The sequence below is a fragment of the Haliotis cracherodii genome, unplaced genomic scaffold (assembly GCF_022045235.1).
Source record: "Haliotis cracherodii isolate W230 unplaced genomic scaffold, xgHalCrac1.p SCAF_37, whole genome shotgun sequence".
Classification (NCBI taxonomy): domain Eukaryota; kingdom Metazoa; phylum Mollusca; class Gastropoda; order Lepetellida; family Haliotidae; genus Haliotis; species Haliotis cracherodii.
In genome coordinates this window covers 1,295,793-1,316,752 of record NW_027266294.1, presented here as the reverse complement: position 1 = coordinate 1,316,752, position 20,960 = coordinate 1,295,793, and the positions used below count along the sequence as shown (strand labels likewise).

At 40.8% G+C, this 20,960-nt stretch overlaps 1 protein-coding gene across 1 annotated transcript in view; it reads right to left on the bottom strand.

The window, feature by feature from the left end:
- Positions 1–12,940: 12,940 nt before the first annotated feature.
- The window catches only part of LOC139477898 (inversin-like), a 47,615-nt gene continuing 39,595 nt past the window's right edge, over positions 12,941–20,960 (bottom strand). Inside the window, exons 7-9 of the mRNA XM_071260331.1 lie at positions 14,628–14,708; positions 14,096–14,164; positions 12,941–13,664 (exon numbers count right to left, since the gene is read on the bottom strand). Coding sequence (XP_071116432.1) covers positions 13,066–13,664; positions 14,096–14,164; positions 14,628–14,708 — 749 coding nt within the window. The 3' untranslated portion in view covers positions 12,941–13,065. The remainder of the gene's footprint in view (positions 13,665–14,095; positions 14,165–14,627; positions 14,709–20,960) is intronic.

Genomic DNA, 20,960 nt, shown 5'->3' with positions numbered 1-20,960 from the left:
GTCACAGCACACAAGGCATGGTAACATGAGTTATTGCACCCTCCACACCAGATCGGGAGCATGACTCTGTATAAAGAGGTCTGTGGATGAATCTTGTCGCGCTGAACGTAATGCTTGATAACACAGGCCACTGGGACACACAGGCGAGGAATTTTCACCTCGATATAAATATTTTTTTTAAGATTTTCTGGATGGGAGCTTCTAGTTGATGAAAACACACCTTAGAACTATCGCGTGGCTGCTTATATCAGTTGGTGACTCGATCTTCCTCAACTTTTGTTCCCGTTACATTTCACAGTGGTCTACTATCGGGATATTCTGGAGCTGTCTGCATTCATATTCCTACTGCATTTGCCAATCCGACAGAACAGTCTATATTTGCCAGAAACCTTCTACGTTAATTGTAACTGTAACATCTGGAGGTGAAGTTAAATGGGTCGCATTTCAGCTTATTGCACTTATATAGCGACTGCATGCACTGTGTGTTTGGCTGATTGTACTAGTCCGCACAAAGTCCGGGTTTATATGCCAGCCCACTGAGATACCATGCCGCAGTTTAACATGTTCGCCATTTTAATGGTCTTTTGGTATGACTCGGCCGGGGATAGATCCCCCAACCTTCCTCTCTCCGGGGAAACGCTTGACCACTAGACCATGAAAGCGGTCTGTCACCTTCTGGAACACAGTTTCACTGTACATCGGATATAACGAACTCTGATTATTACGAAGATTATTGAATTACCAAAACTCGAATTTCAGAAAAGGAGTGGTAATACATTTCCCGGAGAAAACTGTACCATGCAAGCTAGGAAGATGTTACCTCGGCGCCTCTGAAGGACATTGTTATGGGCGGCCGCAGCAAGTCTACATGACCTCCTGTATAAACTACAACACGACACACAGTATCAGATATCGTATCTGTGCCGGTCACATTCTTGTATAATATATTTATAGTAACTAAATCACGTGTGCTTACGCATCTACCCATGTTTGTGCGTCCAGCTGTTTCAGAGCTGAAATGAGTTTTGGTTTTTGACAAAAATGGTTAATCATATAACGCAGCATGTATATCTGGTGGAGGACTAACACGGGGACTAACACACGTGTTTAGCAGGAGATCCACATGTATATCTGGGAGAGGACTAACAATAACTCTAACAACGTGACCCATCAAGTTTAATTGTATGACATACAGACACAGAAGTTGTCAATTACAAAGCAAACACTGTTTTTCTGATTGTTTCATGTTAATCCATTACACAGTTGTTGGTATTAAGGATGCTGGTCTCGATTTGCGAGTCGCGAAGTGTTGACCATAGATACAATATAGCGACTGGTTCAGTGACTCCACCTTCCACCAAGCTGTGGGTGGGTCTCAATCAGTGTGGATTATAAGCGACTGAAAAATTGTTTGATAGGCATTACTTAGAAGTTGACGGGTGACAAGATAGACACAATTTTTTATGGATAACAACTTCTTTAATACTGTAAAAGGCGACGTTTCGGTATAGATCCTTATACCGTTGTCAAGCAAGACTGAATGAGGGACATAGTGTAGAATATATATAGCAAGTGGATGATAACAATAGAGGATTAACAGTAACAACAAGGGCATACATGAGTGGGATAACATAGGTAGGTGTGACAACAAAGGGATTATGCTGTCACAACACGATGGGCAGAAAACACATAGCTAGAAGCCAATGGGGGCATGAAGCCAATAAACAGGTGATTATTGGTTGATGAGGTCTGGGTGTGGGATGGAGTACAGAGGCGATGGAAGCCCACCCACACCGACCAGTATATCCACTTCAACTCAAACCACCCTCTTAGAACCAAGACTGGCATCATCTCCACCCTTACCAAACGTGCCATCAACCTTTCCTCTGCTGACCCCAAACCTGAGATCGCTCACCTCCGCCAAGTCTTCACCCATCTCAACAATTATCCAGCCAAACTAGTCGACAAAATCATCGCCTCTGTACTCCATCCCACACCCAGACCTGTAACCCTTAAACCCGAATCAGCGCCCTTCCGCATCGCCCTCCCGTTCATAGGAAAAGCCTCCCACATCATCAGCCGCCTCCTCAAACAGCAAGCCAACATCGACACCCACTTCACCAGCTCCAACTCCCTCAACACCCTGGTAAGAGCCAACGGCAGGAACACATCTAAACCCCAAGAGGCTAAAGGTGTAGTCTACAAAATTGACTGCAACTGTGGGCAATCTTACGTAGGTGAAACATCCCGCCCAATCAACACCAGAATCAAAGAGCATAAAACCTCCACCACCAAATCCGACAGCAAATCAGCCATCTCGGACCATATCATCAACTGTCCCAATCACATCATCAACTGGGACAACGTCCAAATCCTCGCCAACAACCTCCATGACTTCACCAAAAGAAAACTAACAGAAGCAGTCCATATTCGCCGCCACAAGCCATCAATCAACAGAGATCAAGGCTATTTCATCCCATCCGCCTACTATGAACTCATCAACCAATAATCACCTGTTTATTGGCTTCATGCCCCCATTGGCTTCTAGCTATGTGTTTTCTGCCCATCGTGTTGTGATAGCATAATCCCTTTGTTGTCACACCTACCTATGTTATCCCACTCATGTATGCCCTTGTTGTTACTGTTAATCCCCTTTGTTATCATCCACTTGCTATATATATTCTGCACTATGTCCCTCATTCTAAAAACTTGACTCAATACAATATCAGGCTCTCAAACTAATTACACGCACCCAACATGGCACCTCCTACACCTCACTTCAGGCCCTTACAGGAGAAATGCCACTAAATCTACGCAGGGAACATCTAAGCCTTAATTTCTGGGCCGCGTCCCAAACAAACCCTCTCATCCAAAACCTAATTAACCAAAACATTAGCCCAAGAAACCAAGCTCTAGCTCGCAAACACCCCTTACTCACCCCAATATCCCAAAGAATAACTAACTACCTCAATGAACACCAAACTCAAAATCTTAAACAAAACTGCAAAAAATCAAATATCTTCACCCCTAAACTCAAAATACCCCAAATAGACACAACGCTAACTAACCAAATAAATAAACAAACCGACCCAAACATAGCTAAAACCACCACACTTGCATACATACACGAAAATTGGCCAAATTGGTGTCACATATACACTGACGGATCTTCAGACCCGATCTCCAACCACACAGGCTTCGGAGTCCATACCACACAACCAGTTATATCCACACAATCTTACCGACTCCCTAACAACCAATCTATATTCACGGCCGAACTTATGGGCATGGCCTCAGCCCTGCATAACCAACAATCTAAAAACAACAAAAAAATCCTAATTCTCACTGACTCCCTTAGTGGACTACAAGCCCTCCAAAACAAAAATACCAAAAAACGACCTAAATTAATAAACCAAATACTTAAAAGCTCCAACGACCTAACAAAAGCAGGCAAACAAATAACCTTCTTGTGGATCCCCGCCCACGTAGGAATTTACGGCAATGAAAGCGCCGATAAAGCAGCTAAATTATCTCTCAAAATACCAGAAATAAGCCTAAACCTACCCATCTCAAAATCAGAAATTAAAAGTGTAAACAAACAAAAAATAACCAAAAAATGGCATAATCAATATCAAAACTCAAATAGTCAAATCAAAAAAGTGCTCAGAAAACCACTAGCCAAACCTAAAATCCTACACCCCTCTAAAAAAATTGACAGATTAATTACAAAACTCCAAACAGGACACACCAACCTAAATAACCACCTAAAACAACTTAAAAGACACACCACAGGCAACTGCCCCCACTGCAAACAACCCGAAACCACAGAACACGCACTCATTCACTGCACCCACTATCAAACACACAGAACCACACTACAAACCACCCTCAATCTAAATAAGGTTCCTACTCTAGATGAAATACTAAACCCTCAAAATAAACTAGAAAACTTCAAGGCCCTAGGCGTATTCCTAATCAAAACAGACCTAATTAAGCGCATCTAAAAATTAATTAATCTACCAATCCAAAATCCAATAAACATACAAACACCCACCTCACCCGGCTCCCTTAGTTCCCTCCTCCACCCACCTCGGCATTTATTCCAAATTTAAAAATTTCAAAAAATCAATATAAGCAACCCCTAAAAGCCCCCTCTTGGGTTGCACACACCACTTTCACCCTTCTCGGAATACACTAAATGGTCCGACCAGGCCCGTGTGCGAAATACGCTGTAGTCGGAAAGCGCACGTTAAATCTTTTATATCAGTCAGTCAGCCCTCATTCAGTCTTGCTTGACAACGGTATAAGGATCTATACCGAAACGTCGCCTTTTACAGTATTAAAGAAGTTGTTATCGATAAAAAATTGTGTCTATCTTATAAGCGACTGGTTCAGTGACTCCACCTTCCACCAAGCTGTGGGTGGGTCTCAATCATTGTGGATTGTACACGACTCGTTCAGTGACTCCACCTTCCACCAAGCAGGGGGGGGGGGGGGGGGTGGTGTCTCAATCAGTGTGGTTTATAAGCGACTGGTTCAGTGACTCCACCTTCCACCAAGCTGTGGGTGGGTCTCAATCAGTGTGGATTATAAGCTCCACCCTCCACCAAGCTGTGGGTGGGTCTAAATCAGTGTGGATTGTACACAACTCGTTCCTTGCATCAGTGACTCCACCTACGGCTCTACTGGCAGAGCGGTTGTCCATGCTGGTTTGTTCAGAGCAATGTTTGTATTTTTACTGTATCAGAGGGTTCTCGTATTCTAGTATTTTACACCACCTAACACGGCACACATACTTAGCTATATGCATTCAATATCACTACAGTTCACGTGGTAGACCTCTAGGGGCCAGGCGGTTCTCCGGTTCAATACAAGTTAATATAAACGTCACTGCCAAACGTGTGCAGCAAGTGTCGTTTTGTTTCTTGCTGGCACCCTGTTGAGTTCATGATTTCAAACAGAGAATAATCTCGAATATCTGCTGTAACAGTTTCCATAAGTAAAACACTGATATAAAACGTCAAAGAATAACCCGTCTCGATTATCTGACAAAACAGACTCTTTTGGGGGTAAAGGGCCTATATAGCGATGAATATACGAATATATCACTGAAAATCAGGATGACACGAGGTGTTCGCGAAGAGATTCAGCTGGTGAGTGGGGAGGTGTGACATCTCCATGTTAAGGTTGGGATAGCATCGCGGATCACGTTGACAAGCCACCTGGCATATTTGGGCATTTGCTCTGAATAACTGTTTCTAACAGAGTTGATTGTGTTATGAATGAAACATAATGTCATGAACTAATGCAGCTGATACACATCCTTGACCTGCAGGTACTTCTTGTCTGACATCCATCTGACATCCCTGCCTGTTACAACGTTGACGACCTGCATGCACTGACAGTAACGTCTCTATTTATATGTTCGCACTGACAAACACACAGAGGAACGCCATTATCTAAATTTAGCACACAACTGTTACGTCACTGCATTGTTTAAATCATTCATAATTTGTCACAACTGTTTGAACATACTAGCAGCCATTTCTACTATGACCCAGTTGTCAATTAATACACAGTTGGGATTGACATAACTATATTTTCATTTGACACTCAAGCACATAATTGTCATGTTTGTGTCGAAAAACATGTGTCGCCAAAGTGGCTCGAACCCGTCTCGTATTATTTGAGGATGTAGCTCTCTGTAAGAAACTGAAAGAAATAATGTACCAGGAAAAGGCACGATGAAAATGCCAGCGTTGTACACGACACCATGCCTCCAGAACGCACTCGAGGTTGAGCAGTTCAAGCAAATTACCGTCTCACCGCGGGTTTATATCATTACGTATACTGGGCGAACATGACAGCCTTGTGTTATATCACCCGGGAATCTCTCGCCAGATAAATAGGAGTTTCTTAACCACATCTGTCTCATCTTCTACTGCCATGTTTCAAACTCGTTCAAGTAGGACTTAAATGAACGTAATATATCTTTGTGTTAGACATATGTTAAATAAATCTATACGCTGAGCAAAATGTTTAAACACTGGCATGTTTTGTTCCTTTAACACTCATTAGATATATAACATGTCAACGCTAGGGAATACACAGTGTCGATTATCACACAAAACAGATTTCATTGGCTTACAGTAAAAGGCAAAGTGGCAGTGAAATATATGAATGAATCACTGAACATCAGTTATGACACCAGGTGTTCGCCAAAGGAGTAAAGCATGTTGTTAGAGTCGATTCCCCAGGCAGGCAATCCGGGGTCATTTTCACATGAAAGCGGGTCATGATAAATTCTCAGATGAAAATGTCTGACGAAATGTGTGAGTGATGAGAGAGGCGTCGGACTAGCTTCCAGAACGTTCTACACAGTGATGTAATGCTTTAACAATGCTGGACGAGTCTCGCCGTTTCCGGATGTTACCACACAACACTAGCATCTAAATATAGTACTTTCCTGACGACTGCTTAAATTAAAAAAGTACATTACTGACGACTAATCATTGTCCACATACAATGCAATGAGCGTCTGCCGAATCTCAACAGAAACAATGTAACACAGTTACAATCACTGTTCAACAATAAAATAACGTATAGCGATGATCTGATATTGTTCAATAACCCTCAAATACACAATTCCCTTCCAAGACACATAAAGATGACCAGAGGTCTGTGTGTGGCCGAGTTGATATTATTTTGTGAATATTTTAGTAAAGTCTTTCAAATGTGTTGTTGCTGTTTCAGCAAGTTTCTGGCTCAAGCTTGATTACTTCAGCAGTATAAAGAACAACAATTAGACTAGCTCCAGCACTTTTCTTCTCTCTGTCTGTCTGTCTGTCTGTGTCTGTGTCTGTGTCTGTGTGTGTGTGTGTGTGTGTGTGTGTGTGTGTGTGTGTGTGTGTGTGTTTGTGTATGTATTTAGATTATGATTAAATGGATAGGTATGAAAAGGTTATTTCACATGTTCTTAATTTTATTGGCCATTTCCTGTTTTAATTTTCTATAATATGGCAATCGATCTTATGATGCCTGTGCTCTGACCTTCATAACCATAGTTGCCAGCTCATTGCCAGACAGTGGTTAGTTATGTGTATATTTTGTGTTAACTCGTTGCCAGGTCATTGCCACACAGTGGTTAGTTATGTGTATATAGTTGCCAGCTCATTGCCACACAGTGGTTAGTTATGTGTATATAGTTGCCAGCTCATTGCCACACAGTGGTTAGTTATGTGTATATAGTTGCCAGCTCATTGCCACACAGTGGTTAGTTATGTGTATATAGTTGCCAGGCCATTGAAACACAGTGGTTAGTTATGTGTATATAGTTGCCATGTCATTGCCACACAGTGGTTAGTTATGTGTACATAGTTGCCAGGTCATTGCCACACAGTGGTTAGTTATGTGTATATTTTGTGTACATTGTGTTTATATGATAGCAGTTTGTGGAGGCAGTACTTATGTAACCGTCTGAAGTATTGTAACTTGTAATCTGGCTTAAAGCCACAAGTGTAGCTGTAACAACTGTTGCTGTAACTACTGCTCTGCATGTCTGATACATTAATGTAACATATCAAGTATTAGTAACATGTACCCCATGCATAGCATATTAAAGTGGACGAGCCGTGTATCTAACTATAGTTAATTCATTGTAGTGATGATACCCTGTGATATGTTTGTTTTATTTCATCTATTTGATATTTCAATTGTATTTTTATCCATATTTGCAGAGTTATAACTGCACATGAAAGAAAGTCCAGCTGTCAACTCACACCCTAGTAGCCTGTTCTGTGTTTGCTGCCCAAACCGGACCCTTGCCCACGACTACATTTGTGTTTGTGACTCGTGCGACCGTGGGGCAGGATACGCCCACCCCTTCGCGAACACCTGGTGTCATCACTATTTGCTAGTTATTCATAAACAATTGCTCATGACACAGTCGGAAAAGTACATCGACAGTGCGTTTGGCAGACATTCTTTGTGGCTTTTGAAAGGGTTTTGTCGCTTTTATGTATTGACCACAAACTGTTAAAATAATATAGATTCTAAACTACATATCGATACGATGCATGACCTAATGTACTTTAAGTTTGTTTCCAAAGGTCAACATCTGTTGTGACTTATGTGTGACCCACTCTCAGCCGTGAGCACCCTTCTTAGTTCTCCTACTTAGACGACCGGACCACCACAGCCCTCGAGTCTGCCTGTGAATAAGGTTCCCAGCAGTCAGCACCCTTCTTAGTTCTCCTACTTAGACTACCGGACCACCCTAGCCCTCGAGTCTCTCTGTGAATAAGGTTCCCAGGCGTGAGCACCCTTCTTAGTCCTCCTACTTAGACGACCGGACCACCCTAGCCCTCGAGTCTCTCTGTGAATAAGGTTCCCCGCCGTCAGCACCCTTCTTGGTTCTCCTACTTAGAAGACCGGACCACCCTCGCCTTCAAGTCTCTCTATGAATAAGGTTCAGCCAAAATTCATTCTGATAATGATGAGGAGGACTATGCAACCTCTAAATATGTAACATCTTGTCTGTAAGCCGACATTGTAATCAGGTCAGGGTTACAGTGAACGATCAGCTTCATGACAGGGAATACATTCAGGGGAGAGTAAGCTTAACATTAGTTCTGAAGCACTTAACATTGTACGACACTGGGATCCAAAATTTAACCAAGTTCTGTCGTAAACCCGATACACAATTATGCATTGTTCGTTCTCCTTTAAACCCGTGTAGATCCGGGGTAGAATAGATCTTCAGCAACCCATGCTTACCGTAAAAGGCGACTAATGGGATCGGGTGGTCAGGCTCGCTGACTTGGTTTGATGCATGTCATCGATTCCAATTGCGTAGATCAATGCTCACGATGTCCATTACTGTATTGTCTGGTCCAGACTCGATTATTTACAGACGGCCGTCATATAGCTGGAACATTGCTGCGTGCGGCGTTAAACAACAAACGAACAAACGAACGTTCTCCTGTAACACGGCTGGGGATCGAACCCCGGACCTTCCGCTCAGTATAACATTTTACAAAGAAATGAAACATTTGGAAACTCCAAGGTTATACTAAAAAGAGCGATATGAATGCTTACAGAGAATGTTGTTGTGCCACCGGCTGGTTTCATCCATTTCTTTTAGTCTTATTTCTGAAATATTCCGTTTACAAAGTTGACTTTAGAAACAACTTTTATTTTTGAAAAACTTTAAATTTTATAAAAAGGCGGAAACATTTTGTATAGATTCCTCTTAATAATAATGCGCAGGAGGGAATCAAAACGGTGAAATAGGACGTTCGGTTCCGATTGACTAAATGTAACTTAGGGAGATTACTGTGATATTTTTGTTCAGCTTAAGTTCCAAACCAGATATTGTTTCATTCAAAACTTTGAGCCTGAATACTAGTATTCTATTATGAGACACACCTTGGAACGATGTTATGTTTGTGGCAGACAGTTAAATCTTTTCTCAATTTTCTGTAGCTATTTTTTTTTTATAAATTCTGGGACAATGTTTTTCCCAATAGTATCCCTGCGTTACTATCTCTATATGGGATATATTTGCAAAACGTACGGCCCAACCTTACCCTGGATGACAGAAGGACATATTATGTGTCACCCCTCTTCACCCTTCACTTTGCAGTCGAATAAAATTCATTCACAATACATCACGCAGAAAAATACACTTTAAGGTTTTGAATGTGTGGGCAACGCCCTGTTCTGTGATGTCATCCAATGTCATTTTATAGGCAAAGCAAGATTACTGAAAATGACCCCTGAAAATTATGTACATCGTAAATCTCTTCATTTTGGACACATATTACTAAATCACCATACAGGCGAGTTTATTTAATGTCTGTTTTGAAACATAATATCGGATATTTACTCGGATGTTTAGAAATGAGTTTTAAAAATAGCATTTGAATGATCACGGTTATCTGTTGTTTATCAAATCACCAAACATCATTCTGAAACGATATAAATAACCCAATAAATGTTTTAGAAAAATACGAACGCCAATTATGTGAACGTTCCGCCATATTGGGTAGTGTTTACAAAATCACGTTTCACTTGTACCGGTAATGGGACGCCTGTAACATCACGAATATTTCAAACTCGACTACAATACATGCATCCTTGAATTCCTCATACTTTTTAGAATGAAATGACAAAATGTCTTTGTCAAATATACAAAGCGTCCAGCTGAAATCAAGCGACATACATAAGGTGTGTTACATGAAGGCTGTCCTCTCAAGACTGCACTGGTTGGGAATGAAAACAAAGCAAACTTAAGATTTTACATTGTAGCATTATCTCATATAGTTTGAGAGATCAGTTCGTCTATTCGTTGCATATATTGGCTCAATAAGCAAATCAATCTATTTGATATATATTTTTGTCGTTCACGTTTTAGGCAGTATAGACTGTTAAATTTACACAATCAGGAACTTTAATAACCGACACGCCCTATGCAAGTTTATTGTACGGGGTAGACCCAGTACGTGTCGTGGAGATAGCAGCAAGCTATATATATACGGTCACTAACGAGGGCAGTAATATTATTCCATGACCCGTTAGTGTTCTTGGTGAGTCGTGAGGATGCCGGGTAAAATAGGTCTTCAGCAATAGTCAGGCGACTATGCTTGTCGTAAGAGGCGACTAATGAGATCGGATGGTCAGACTCGCTGACTTGGTTGAAGCATGTCATCGTATCCCAATTGTGTGGATCGATGCTCATGATATCACTCACTATATTGTCTGTCCCAGACTTGATTCTTTACAGACCGCCGTCATATAGCTGGAATATTGCTGAGTGCGGCCGAGGATATAGGAACGGAGTTCGTTCTTTCGTCCCTCCCCCCAGAGAAATGAAACTTTTCACACCGATGTTACTGGTCATGATCTCAAATGAGTTCCAAAATTGGTGTCCTAAATAATTTTGTACATAGTTCCAGCCCGTTCGTTTCAACTTAGTGCATACTGCGTGCATACTGCGTGCATACTGCGTGAAATGGGGACACCGTTTCTGAGAAACTACTGAAGTTACATAGATGAAAGTTTGCACGTCTATCTATGAGATACTTGTGAAGTCTGAGTTCGTAAATTGGTGCTTCTAATTATTTTTCCGAGAGGAGGGGTCTTTTGTGTGTATTAGTTTCACATTTAATCCTTTTTTCTGATGACAGAAAGCAACCCTAGCGCCTATATTTTCTTTACCCTTTATAGGACTGTTTTATTTCCATAGCTAATATTGACTTCCTTACAGGTCATTACTGCACGAACAAACAAAATACTTATGTGCCCATGGTGGAGAATATTGATAACTCTGTTTTCTTCATATGTTGTATCCTTAATAATAAAATGTATTCGTAAAAAAAATCTTATGTGGGAGAAAGATGAATGCATTATTGTGTTTATTTAGATTGTTTTTTTTCTTCACACGTTAAATGATATTACTTCCGTCCAAAAGAAAAAGGGTAAACTATATATTGATGGAAGGAATAAGGGAACATTGAACAATGAAGGGAAATACTCTTTGCTGTCCGTACATTTGGATAAGGGCGCATGCAAATTCAACAGGTCAGAATCAAACGTTGACATGTATTTGTGTGCATTGTTTCCAACAGGTAGACAAGGCAGGGAAACCCATGATAGCATATCATATTGCTGTCTCTTAAACAAAGTGTACCCTTATTCATTTACATCAGCATGTTTGCTGCAAACCATTTATATTTACGACTTTGCCATTTTTTGATTAAATCTACGTAAACTTACTCTTAGGTGATAGTACGATTGTAGGATTGTTTGGGCTATTTAATCATCTTTTATAAAATGTTCGATGTCAATCACCCCGAAGTTGTGTTTATCATGAAACAGCACAACACTGACATCTATATGGACGCAACCATCTTTCATCTATTGTAACATGATCTTTGAAACAGTCTGTGCATGAACTAATGACGACCACTTTCATCAAATTGTTTTGACCTATCAAAAAACACTTACAATTTCGACGGGATTCTTTATCGGTAAATTAAACTCAAGGACAATTTTCAGTTAATTTATACTTTGACATAAATGTCATGTCTATAACCCTCAGGATATGTACTTTACCATTATATGAATTAGGGGAGATCTAACAAGGGCGCCCACTTGACTTTACTTGCCACCTTCGGGTGCTTCAATATTACAGTTATTGTAGAAAAAGTAGGGAACTTAGAATCCCGCTACTATACCGACGGCTAGGCGGTGCATACACGTTTAGGATTTGCTGTATTTAGACACTGGATAACGACCAGTTATCACAGAGGACCAATTAGGCACCATGAGGGGGATAAACACATGCTCATGATATAGTCGGATTCGTACATTCGACTGTTTTTGGCTGCGATTTCTTATAAATATGGCAACGGTTTTGCTGCTTTCATTTTTTATATTTAAGCACCAATAATTTGTACATATTAAAAGTAACTCCACAGAATATGATGTATATATCTGCCTTTGTTAGACTTTATCTACCACAAAGTGTTGTATGCATATGCCATGAAGCCTGCATTGTGCCGCCCTGTTTTGGCAGAGAAAACAGCCGGTCACTTTGGTGCATGACCTTGACTGCAATGCCGTGACGTCATGGACAGTGTGACGTCATTGTCATTGTATATTTGGCGCCACGTCAGCTGGGCGAACCTCGGCTCAGTCTGAGGTCACCGAGTGCAGCGGGATGTAAACAAACAGTTTGTTGTGTCTTTCACGACTAATTCCAAACTCCTCACATACAATTATCACAGACTAATTGTATCACGAGATGCAGTGTTCACATCATAATCACACATCATCAATATTTACACTCTGTTAACAATTCACCTACCTTATAATGCGAAGTTCCAAACACAACAAATGACAAAATGTCTCAAAATATTTTCAACAAGTTTTATTTCTCCTCAAACACAACAAACATTCTCACCAAATCCGGGAATATATAACACGACGACGTGCACGGCACACCACGTCAGTGTCTGTAACAACATGTCCCCCTCCACCGTCTACACAAATACGACACTGACGTCACTGAGCGCCGCGGGACTTCAGCAGTTTCACCACTGGCTGACGTCCCCCGAGTCTAGCCATGATGGCCGCTGTCTGCCCCGACTTGCTCCTGGCGTCGATGTCCACCACGTTCAGAGACAGCACATACTTCACCGTCTCCACGTCTCCTCCCCTACAGGCGAGGTGAAGGATGTTGTCACCGGCCACGTCCACCAGTGACACATCAGCCCCTTCACTCACCAGCAGCTCCACCACGTCTCTGTATCCCCTCCATGCTGCCTCCATCACCGGTGTCCTGCTCCCCCATCCTCTACTGTTGATGTCCACCACGTGCAGAGACAGCACATACTTCACCGTCTCCACGTCTCCTCCCCTACAGGCGAGGTGAAGGATGTTGTAACCGACCACGTCCACCAGTGACACATCAGCCCCTTCACTCACCAGGAGCTCCACCACGTCTCTGTGTCCCCACCGTGCTGCCGCCATCACCGGTGTCCTGCTCCCCACTCTACAGTTGATGTCGACTCCCGGTGTAGACAGGAGCCGCTTCACCTCCTCCAGGTCCCCGTCCTTGCTGGCGTAGTGGAGGTGCTCGCGGTCTGCTTGTGATGGAGTCGCTGTAACACAAAGTAAACTCTGTACTCATCCCGACATCTTTGTCCTACATCTACTGTGTTCACACCTCGAAGTGTTGATACGTGACAGGAACATCGATACATGATGAACCACTTCCTGTATGGATGACTACAATATAACGATGTGGGGAGTGGTTCATGTATTGAACTAAGAATAATCTATTCACGTGACATTTGTTCAAGTGCTTTGTTCTACTTCCAGCAGTTGTAACATTATTCTGTGTAGTGCTTTTAGAGTTGTACTGAGCTTTATAGGATGATAGTCAGACACTGTCTGTACAATTGCTGTCTCAAATTATTAAGATAATATGATATTTATTTTTACATTGCTTTACATAAGCTTGTTCATTGAATACACTGTATGTATGACGGGTTAGGAGTGAGCTTTCTGCCTGCTGGGTTCTCCCACCTACCGTGTGAAGCAGTGGGGAGCCGTGGATCCTCCTCGCTCTGGCTTTGACCCTGGCTCAGGTCACTCGAGGCTGAAACACAGAATATGTTGTTTAGAAAACTATATATAGCATTATAAATATTGGCCACAGACCAGTAATTGCCATTCCACCAGTTTGAAGCCTTTTGAAACGTATTCTAAGTTAGAATACCTTTGTTATAGTAGAAGTATAAAGCAGTTTGGTGATTGTCAACTAGAATACATGACTGTTAAATATATAACACAAACATAGATTGTAGTTCATCTACACCGGTCTCTATACACGTGCTTGTTGGATTAAACTTTATGGTGGAACTACGGGCGTATTTGCGGACATGTTTGAAATCAATAGGATAATAAGGATATTTATTTATCAACTTGTTAATTACAGAGAATGTTTACAGGAAAGTTGCGGAGTTGAATCTAAGCTTTCTGGCTGATATGATGATCTGACCAAATATCATACAAAGTTGGACAATGACACTGTCCACCACATACTGGGTTCTCCCACCTACCGTGGTGATCAGACTCTTGTGTCGTCAGGACAAATGGCACTCTCTCGCTCCGGCTCAGATCCTGACTCGGATCACTTGAGGCTGAAACAGAATATGGTGGTCAGAAAACTAAGTAAAGCATATGATAAACATTATAAAAACTGGCCACAGACAACTTATTGTCATCCATTCGACAAATAGGTATATATATCAGGTAGCTCAGTGATTGGTAAATGGCTAAAATGACATACTATACCGTAACACAGGGGTTAATAAAACGGACCTGCTCAGAAGCAGTAAATGTCAGTAAAACATTCCTAAATCGGAATAAACACTGTCCCAATATATAGAACTGATTTTATGGCTTTGTAGAGGTAACCTGTATTTCACTGATAACAGGATATATAGGAAGAGGTTTCATGCTCAGTTTTAGATTATTACACTGATTTTACAGTTCTAAATAAGTTCAATACAACGCTACAAAAACTCTGAGTTTAAGAAAATTACGATTTGTTCCCAATTTTGTCTCAGCTTAAAATCCTGGATAAATCCCACATACAACAGACGCCTAGATTGTTGCTTACCTATAGATATACCCCGTGTGTCTATATACTATAACATGAAACACTTTTTGAATCCTATTAACTTACTGAGATATATTGCTTCTTTTTGATGAAATGATGTAGGAGTAGCTCAATAGATTGTTATGTTGTTTTGGAACATAAACTTACAACAGAATTAAACATTGTTTTAAAACACTGAAAGCAAAATCAGATCTATTGTAACATGATAAACGTAATAATATTATGTACATTCATTATATTAGGACGCTCACCGAGGTTTCACATCAGACACATCCTCATCATAATTTCATTTTGGGGATTGAGTAGTATTTTAGTTTGAATTAATTAATGGTGGCTGGAATTGTTGGGACAAGGAAAAGGCCAACGGAAGTTGATGCGTAAGGCCTATTCTGTTGTAGCATAATGTCTGCACATGAGGATAATACATATTTATTTCTCATTTTCATTGCCGTTTATGTTATCATGTGTATTTAAATAATAATATTTTTGTTGTTGTCTGCCAAAATCAATGCCCACCGTTATATATTTTGCCAGAATGATAAGGCACCCTCAAGTGTAGTTCCAGTGTTAAATACACGTTTGACGCTCGTTCATTCAGCGTCTGTATTGATCACCAAAATGTAGAATTCTGCGACGAACTATTGTAAATTATTTGGTGTCCCAAGGGTATACATTGACTTTAAGGGAATACATCAAAACATTAAAACATCAACGATAGATATGTGACTAGGTAACCCCCCCCCCCCCCCCACCCCCACCCCTCCCCTCGCACAATGGCCACACACACACACACACGCGTACACAAACCAAAACTCTTAACTATTAAAACTGTTGCAACTATTCACTTCATGAAGCGATATGTAGGCCTACCTCTGTCATGTTACGATATCACTATCTTAACTTCGCCACAATAACAAAATTCAGTAACCCTGTTAAAAATAGACATGAATATCTATTGACAACGGAGCGTTATGTAGATCTAATTAGAATATTTGTTTTACGTTTAAATTGGTGTTTATTCAGGCAGAATTTTATATCGTTTGGTTAAAGGTGTTACAGTTTTGATGGTATTTCCGGTACACAGTCGTGCGGCATGAAACAGAAACAGACTAATATTTCAGGAACATGTAACTAATAACAATAATAAACAAACTCACAAAACACTCGTAGACGAGTCCGAAGTTTGCGAGTGTGTTTGTTATTATTATTAGTTACATAGCTCTGTGACTTGACCCAGCGCTTGTGCAACACAGAGACAGTTAGAATGTCAGGCAACATTGGTGCGATGTTTGGCTAAAGTACAAGGGTACAAACACGAGGTGGTCGGCCCACATCTGGATCTAAAATGTATATTGCGACAAAGAGAGAAATGGCGACTGCCCGTGCGATATGCGCTAATATTGATGTCGCATTTAACTCTTTGCCATCACCCTGTCTTCTACGTTTCCTTGCCATTCTTTAAAACATGTTGGATCTGGTAATAACATTTGCTGCACATAATATTTCTCGCACTGAAATCAATCTCATTATATTATATTATTAGTTCTCTCTACAGGGTAAACAAAGCTTAGCGGTAGCGAGAACTAAGATCTGATTTTAATGAGATTGCACTGAAATAGCTAGGCCGAATAGGCTTTGGCGAGGCCTACATTATAGACATTGTGTAGCGTGTAGCTTCACAGACATTAGTAGGCCTAGGCTAATGCATTTGACCCCTAGAGGTCATAACGCCATGTTTAAATGTTTACATCCAGACGTTTGTTTCTCCCCGGTGACAGGCTAAACAACTGTCTGGGTGTAAACACTGTGTGAAGCAAGCACCTGATTCCTACAACATTCATTCTGTTGTACATCAATCTTACCTTATTTAAAATATCTGTTTCATCTAATTTACTAAAACTTACCCACCGATTACGTCCTAACACGAGTGACACATCTCACTGCCGGTCATGAAATGCCTTGACCGGCGACACTACGGCCGTGAAGGTGCGAGCTATGACGTCATTTTGACGTGTCAGGAGCATGGCATAGTTTGGCGCTCGCCTGCTTGTACCGATCAACCGCTAGATATGCACCTTGTTGTACAGTTAGCTGTATGAACTGATGTAAACTTGGCATTCACACGGAGGCGAGTTGCATACAGCTACATTACAGCTGGAATCCTGGTTGTCCAGGCCCACAGTTTTGTAAAATCAATGCTGTGCGAGAATTGCGGTCGCGCGGTACCGTGCCAACCTCTGACTTTGCAATTTAACGGAGTTGAAATTTCAACCCAATGGTGAACAATGAAAGACAAAGACAATCAAACAAAAAGTACTAAATGTGGTCCAAGCTTCTGTTTTGCTTAAGAAATAAACTCAATAATCTGAAGCAACATTTGATCGTACATAACTGAAGTACAGTGCGACGAAATCTTTTATTCAAACTGTTAGGGAACTAAATATAGTGTCTTATATCCGAACAACTATGACAGATATTGAGTTGTGTACGGTTATGTGTAATGTGACACTTAAAATGTAAGATACCGTGTATTGATATTTTATGGACGTTTCATTTGCCCTATCATGTGCTTTACCTACCCTCATGTCTTAACCGTAAATAATGATTACAACTAGGTGATGTGAGTGAGTGAGTGAGTGAGTTGGGTTTAACGCCGCTTTTAACAGTATTCCAGTTATATCACGGCGTGTCAGCTTAATGTGGGAGGAAAGTGATGCAGGTCTCAGACGTTTACCACTTCGGTGAAACCCACGAGCACGGGTATGGTGCTGACAGACCTAAAAACATAATCGGGGCGAATCGGGTTTCGAACCCACAATCATAGGTTTCTGGAGTGTCCAAGGGACGCAACTCTGCACAGCGAATCGCGGCGCCTTAGACGACTGGGCCACCCGTGCCCCCTAGATGAGGTGAAATGGTGTCCAAGATTATTGCACTTACATAGCGACGTGCATGTACGTGCATGTGTTTGTGTGGCTGCTTGTACTAGTCCGGACTGATGCCCATTTATAGTGCAGGTGAGGCAAGATTCGTTGACAAAACTAGGTCATAACTCGGGTTGGTGACGTCACATGAGACACAAAAGAATGTAGTTTCTTTCGCCGTGAAGTGATCAAATATCACATGGGCGGATACAGAGGGGGGGAGCGATTTTTATTTCGAAAAAAATCTTTATTTCTGTATTAATTACCACCAAAGACAATAAATAGATCTTAATTGTGCATCCCCGCACGGTGCACTAGTTTTGTCAACGAATCTTGCCACAGTATACAGACTCCGAGCCGACCAGTCCTTGTTTTAGCCCCTTAATGCCGAGCGCCAGACAGGGTAACAACAAGTACCATCTTTTAACGTCTTTTGGTATGACGCGGACGGGGATCGAATCCCGGACCTTCCGCTCTCCGGGCGGACGCTGTACCACTGAACCACGGAGGCGGTCAGCTCTGTATGTTGCTAGATCCTCCATGTTTTGTTCATAACGTATCCACAGAGTGTTCACACATTACCAAATGCCCTTTTTGAGGTTGCCAGGTTGCCTTGATTTTTATATTTAAAGCAAATTCTCGGAGACTACAGGAATGTTGGTGTGCTCTCCAAATTAAGGGATGTAACTCTTATTTTCATTTTTCATTAATGAATTATATTACGAAATAGCTGCCAGTGGTAAACATGGTATCCAAATGTTCCCAGATTGGATAGGAATATTAATACTACTTTTCGCAGATGATGTCATTCTAGTGTCAGATACTGTTGTTGGTCTTCAAAGGCAATTAAATATTTTAAGTACATTCACGAAAGAATGGAAATTATCAGCAAATTTGGAAAAAAACTAAAATTGTGATTTTCAGAAAAGGTGGTCCAAGAGCGTCGAAAGAGAGATGGTCATTCGATGGTCAGTTAGTCAATATAGTAGATCACTACTCATATTTAGGAATCTGGTTCTCACACACAATGAATTGAAAAAAAAAGAAGGGGCCCTTGACTTGTCCTTGCGTGCAAAGAAAGCTTTAATAAGTGTAATGTCTATTTCTCATAAAGTGGGATCGATGTCACTTAATATCTTCTTTAAGCTTTTTGATACCCAGATACAACCAATTTTACTGTATGGTTCTGAAGTATGGGGATTTCAACGTTATGACTGTTTAGAGAAGGTTCACTTATTAGCATGTAAAAAGTTTCTTTGAGTCGGATCTTCCACACCAAAGTGCATGGTTTATGGTGAATGTGATAGATACCCATTATATATTAACTCTCAGATCAGATGTTTAAAATACTGGTTTAAAATTCTTCATATGCATGAACAACGTCTCCCTAAATTAGCTTATAACATGCTTCTACATTTAGATAACATGGGAAAGAATACTTGGACATCGCATATAAGAAATCTTTTATTTTCGCATGGTTTTGTTTTTATATGGCTATGTCAGTCAGATGGAAATGTAAATATGTTTCTTAATGAATTTCGGAATCGGTCTATAAATATGTTCTACCAAGAATGGCACTCCACTTTAGAGGATAGTTCACGTTATGAATATTACAAATCTTTCAAGACTGTTCTTCAACCAGAAATATATTTATCAGTTTTCACTACGGAAAACTTAAGAAAACAGTTAATTAAATATCGACTTGGTTTGCTAGACCTATTTGTAAATGAAGGAAGAAGACTGTCCATTGAAAAAATGAAAAGAATTTGTCCATTGTGTAATCTAGAGATAGAAAATGAAATTCATTTTGTGTTTGTCTGTCCATTTTACAATGATCTCCGAAAGGAATATATAAAAGATTATTTAATAGCAATGTCACCGATAAACGCCTTTGTAGTTATGCTGACGACAAAGACCGAATCAAAGATATTAAATCTTTCTCTTTATATTAAGCATGCATTAGCCAAAAGAAATGAATTAATCAAACAACGTGTATATCCCAATACCTAACATATATGATTGTATCTACCTGCGTAACTCTTTCTTGTATATGGGCCGGTGGCCTTTTGTACAATAAACTTCTTTGACTTGACTTTGACTAGTGCTAGCTCACTGAGATACCATGCCGCAGTTTAACATGAATACCCCACTCAGACACAGTATACTGACTCCGAGCCGACCAGTCCTTGTATTAGCCCCTTAATGCCGAGAGCCAGACAGGGTAACAACAAGTACCATCTTTTAACGTCTTTTGGTATGACGCAGCAGGGGATCGAGCCCCGGACCTTCCGCTCTCTCTGGGCAGACGCTCTACCATTAGACCACGGAGGCGGTCTGATTACAACTAACTGCCCCTGATGTTTGAACATAGTTGTCAGTGGACATTCATGCAACGTCGATGTCGGACATGCGTACACCTCTATCAATAAATCTTGTATCCAACGAGAGTAGTTGAAGCCTCTATCAAACAAAAGGTTTGAAGCATGGTGAAAGCATCAGACACATTCGATATAAAAAAAATAATTGTTTGTTGTGGCGAAAATACAGTTTCTGCGATATCAAAACAGGAGGGAGAAGTCGACATTTTAAAGAAAAAGAGGCATAACTCCGCAATGCTTAACTCCGTATCCGTCATGTCCGTTGTGAGCATCTGCTATGGTTCAAGGACAATTTGATACATTCTGGTATATTTTGTGATATGTATACCCACATATTCCCAGCTATCGATACGGATAACCACATCGGTTCTTTTCACGGACATTGAATGAACATGATCCAACAGGTCCTGAAGACATATTTGAAATTTGGCAATAAAAGAGAAGAATGTGCTATAAAAGTCATGAAAG